Consider the following 4195-nt stretch of genomic DNA (forward strand, 5'->3'; position numbering starts at 1 on the left):
GCAGTAAAGCAAATGCTTTTAAAATTCAACTTCTATTTTTATTAATGTTTTAAATGTATGTAGCTTTAAAATATCAGTCCCTTCCCCATCCCTCCCAACTCTTGATTACTTATTTCCAGAGGCTTCCACTTTCAACCATTTTAGCTTTTTCTTTTTGCATTCACCTCCATACTTTTATGTGATCTTTTTATACTACTATTTCTTGATTTTAAAAACATTTTAGATATTCTTTTTATCACTAATGCACCCTCAGCCTCACCTTCAGAAGTTGAAATCTCTTAATACCTTCAAAGTGATTAGGTATATTCTATGGATTCCGTTGTCATGAACCCAGTTATAAATAACTGGAACGAAGCAAAGGGAAGGCCAAATAGACACATGCCCAGTAAAGTCTGAGTGACATAGGGAAGGTACTTGTCTGCCAGTCACACCGGGGAGGAGGTCATTGGCCGGAGTAGGGTGGCCACTGCAACATGGGAAAATTTGAGATATATAATCTTCTAAACAAAGGAGCTCTCTCTCTCTCTTGCTCTTGGCTCGTGCTCCTGGCTTGTGGGGCTCTCACATTCTGCATTTGCTCACATGGCCCAGACGGTGTGGACCCCACACACAATGGACTGATGGGCTGTAACTAGCTTAATGCTGTACTGGACCCAGCTCCAGAACTGGATCAATAATAAGCCTTCATTTTTAGTACAATCTCATCATTGACCCATTATGTTTTTAAATAAGGTCATACATAAAAAAAAATTTAAGCATGAATGTTATGTGTGGAACCTGGGAGGAAAATTTAAATGTATAATTGCCATGTATGCGAGATACAAAAATAAACTCATGAATTTAAAAGTATTTGGTGATACACTGTTTATTTTTTTCTCTGTTGAACAGAAAGTTATCTCATGGATGGGTGGTTTCACAATTCTCCTCCTCATCTCATTGGAGTCCCCCAGACTGGCCTGGGGTAGCAGTAGATTAGAGAGAGGAGCAGGAAAAGGACCAGACATATGAGTGTGTTATGCTTAGCATGGGGAGAAATATGTCTCTACAATTTGTTCATTTCCTGCAAACTGTGCAATGGGTTTGTTTGGTACTGCAGGTCTGAGAACCATTGGAGTCATCACCAAACTGGACCTTATGGATGAGGGAACGGATGCCAGGGACATTCTGGAGAATAAGCTGCTGCCTCTTCGCAGGGGTAACGTACCGTGTGCCCCCCAGGGATTCCTTTGGTGACGTGGCCGAGAAACAATGGGAAGGCCAGTGAGAGGCCTGGTTTTGATGCTGCCTCAGGTGTGAGGAATGGGTTTATGATTAGCTACACTTTTTATGGAATAGACACATGAAAAATGATCCACGGGGGAAAGTATTCCTTAATAGGAACAAGAAAATAGAAAAAGGGGCGGGGGGTTGGAAGGAAGGGTATAAGTATTCAAAGACTGCATAAATATATACTGTCCTCTTCTAAGTCTGACTTACCTGCTATATGGCAAAACTGCTAAGAAACATACTCTATTTTTTAAAAAAAAAGTTTAAAAAAAATTGATTTTAGAGAGGAAGGAAGAGTGAGAGATAGAAACATTGATAAGAGAGAATCATGGATCGGCTGCCTCCTGCACATTCCCTAATGGGGATCGAGCCCACAAGCCAGGAATGTGCCCTGACTGGGAATCGAACCCAGGACGCTCAACCACTGAGACACACTGGTTGAGCAGAAACATACTTTATTAAAATGTACAGAGCTTTTAAGGGTAAAGGACATTATTGTTAATGCTGAAATATTGCCATTAGCCAAATCAACCAGCCTTCGTTAAATACTGATGTCTCAAGTTGAATTTTGAAAAGGGACCCATTTCTTGGCCTTAATAATTTTGCCTTTTTTATTCAGCCTCTTTGAGAGCCTTGGAGAGTGCCCCAAACACCATAGGTGTGTGTTCTGTTTCAGGTTACGTGGGGGTGGTGAACAGAAGCCAGAAGGACATCGATGGGAAGAAGGACATCAAGGCTGCCATGCTGGCGGAGAGGAAATTTTTTCTCTCACACCCGGCTTACAGACATATTGCCGACCGGATGGGGACCCCGCACCTACAGAAGGTCCTTAATCAGGTAAAAATTAATGTGCTTTCAAGCAACAAGAACAATTAAGGAAATATGTAAGTGACTTTTGGAATTCATATTTCTTATTTTTATATTCATTTTTTCTTAACATAAGACATGCAGCTTAAATGACAGGAATTTTAAAAATGAATATAAATATTTACAGCCACATTGTTACTATTCTCTTGAATAGAATCATCCACCTTAATATTATTGAAAGAACAGTGCTCAAGCAGAAAGACATACTTATTGAGGAGCAGTGAACCAGGGGTATACATTTCAGCGCACATTTGTATAGGTAACCTGTTGAAGGCAGAAGCCAGTGACCCAGCGTGGTAAGACTGGGCCTAGAGGTAGAGCCAAGAGCTTCGCCTGTTTGGGCTGCAGAATGGAGGGGAGGTTCACAGCCGACAGGTTCCTCTGAGCTCCACCAGGGTGGGGAGCCATGTCTCCTGAGAACGTCAGGCACCCCGCGTAGCTCTCCACTCCTTCGTTTCCACCACATTGTAACTTAAGGTTTCTTGGGACAAGGTAAGTGATCTGATCATCGATCCCTACCGGGTGTTGCTAGGCATCCTCATTGGTAACATCAGCTGCATTGGAACAGGCTACACCAGATGGCCTCGGCGAGTAACTCGGAGACATTTCGAGCATCGCCTCCAGCAGTGGAGGAGAGGGTCTGAGCTTCTTCTGACTACCTGTCTCTACATTCCTCCAGTGTTGAGCAATTAGAAAAACAGTGGAGCAAAGCATGGAGGCATGGAACAGACTGACATGCCTCAATGTGGGGTTGGGGGAACGAGAAGAGATAAACCAAAAAACTTACATACTTATATGCATAGCCCATAGACACAGGCAATAGGGTAGTAAAGACCTGGGGGAATAGGTAGGGGCTGGGCGGAGGGGGAGTTAAAAGGGGTCGGGGGGAATGAGAGATATCTGTAATACTATCAACAATTAAAAATATATTAAAAAAAAGAAAAACAGTGAAGGCCGAGTTTTTGTCTCCCAAGCTAATCTTCAACCTCACGAGCTAATCTTCAACCTGTCGTATGAGTGTGTGAGATTTTTATTTTGTTTTATTTAGCAACTCACCAACCACATTCGAGACACCCTGCCAAACTTCAGGAACAAACTGCAGGCCCAGATGCTGTCCATAGAACACGAAGTTGACGCCTACAAGAACTTCAAGCCCGAGGACCCCACCAGGAAGACCAAAGCCCTGCTGCAGTGAGCCCCTCTCCCTCCCTTGCCCCGCCCTACCATTTTCCCTCTGGGCTTTTGCCTCGGTCTGTTATCCATCCGGTCGGTCGTAACAGAAGCAGCAAGTCAATTATATGAGGCTTTGTATAAATTATACAGTGAGCCTTGAATCTTTACATTTTCTTGAAGAATAATTGTTCTTACAAATTTAACCAGATGCTCATCCTTATGCCCAATTTTATGGTGCTTTTATAATTGCATTCAGTAAATAGGTAGTACCGATACAATAACTCAGCAGGGGTGTTTTTGCCCTTAGAATTAGAAGTGGGCAGAGCTTCTGTTGAAAGTGTCACCTGGATTGTCCACCTTCCCTCGGTGTCACTTGTACTTTTTCCCCCCAATCATTTCATGTGATCTGTGTATATGTTTTCCAGTGGAATGAGAACCAAGGATTCAATAGAAAAGTACATACACACTGAAATTTCTTTATCCTTGTCCTTAATGATTTTAATTAACCATTTGAACATGCAAACATGAAAACTGCCAAGTATCTTTTTATTCCTTCATGATCTTCCCATCTTATCCTTGGTTACTAGATTTATCCCTGTGGGGCCTGGGATAGGATTGTGGCGTTGTTAGAGAATGACCAGCTCCTTGTGTCTGTTACCCTGACTCCCTCTTCGGTTCCCTTCCAGCCTCATCTGTCCTTGTATCCCTGTTCTGTAACTTGCCTCAGGGCCCTCTCAACCAGAAGACACCTCCCTACCCCCGCCCCATCCACCTTATATTCCAGGACATATGAAGTCCATTTCCAAAGATAATGCTTGCCATCTCTCTCTCTCTCTTTTCCTTTTAAAGATTTTTAGAGAGAACAAGGAAGAGGGAAGGGAAAGGGAAA

At 42.8% G+C, this 4195-nt stretch overlaps 1 protein-coding gene across 1 annotated transcript in view; it reads left to right on the forward strand.

Annotated features, from left to right (window-relative positions):
• Nucleotides 1–1074: 1074 nt before the first annotated feature.
• DNM3 (dynamin 3) overlaps nucleotides 1075–4195 on the forward strand; it is a 283200-nt gene continuing 280079 nt past the window's right edge. Inside the window, exons 1-3 of the mRNA XM_015566069.1 lie at nucleotides 1075–1195; nucleotides 1943–2103; nucleotides 3182–3324. Coding sequence (XP_015421555.1) covers nucleotides 1075–1195; nucleotides 1943–2103; nucleotides 3182–3324 — 425 coding nt within the window. The remainder of the gene's footprint in view (nucleotides 1196–1942; nucleotides 2104–3181; nucleotides 3325–4195) is intronic.

The sequence above is a fragment of the Myotis davidii genome, unplaced genomic scaffold, assembly GCF_000327345.1.
Source record: "Myotis davidii unplaced genomic scaffold, ASM32734v1 scaffold580, whole genome shotgun sequence".
Lineage (NCBI taxonomy): Eukaryota > Metazoa > Chordata > Mammalia > Chiroptera > Vespertilionidae > Myotis > Myotis davidii.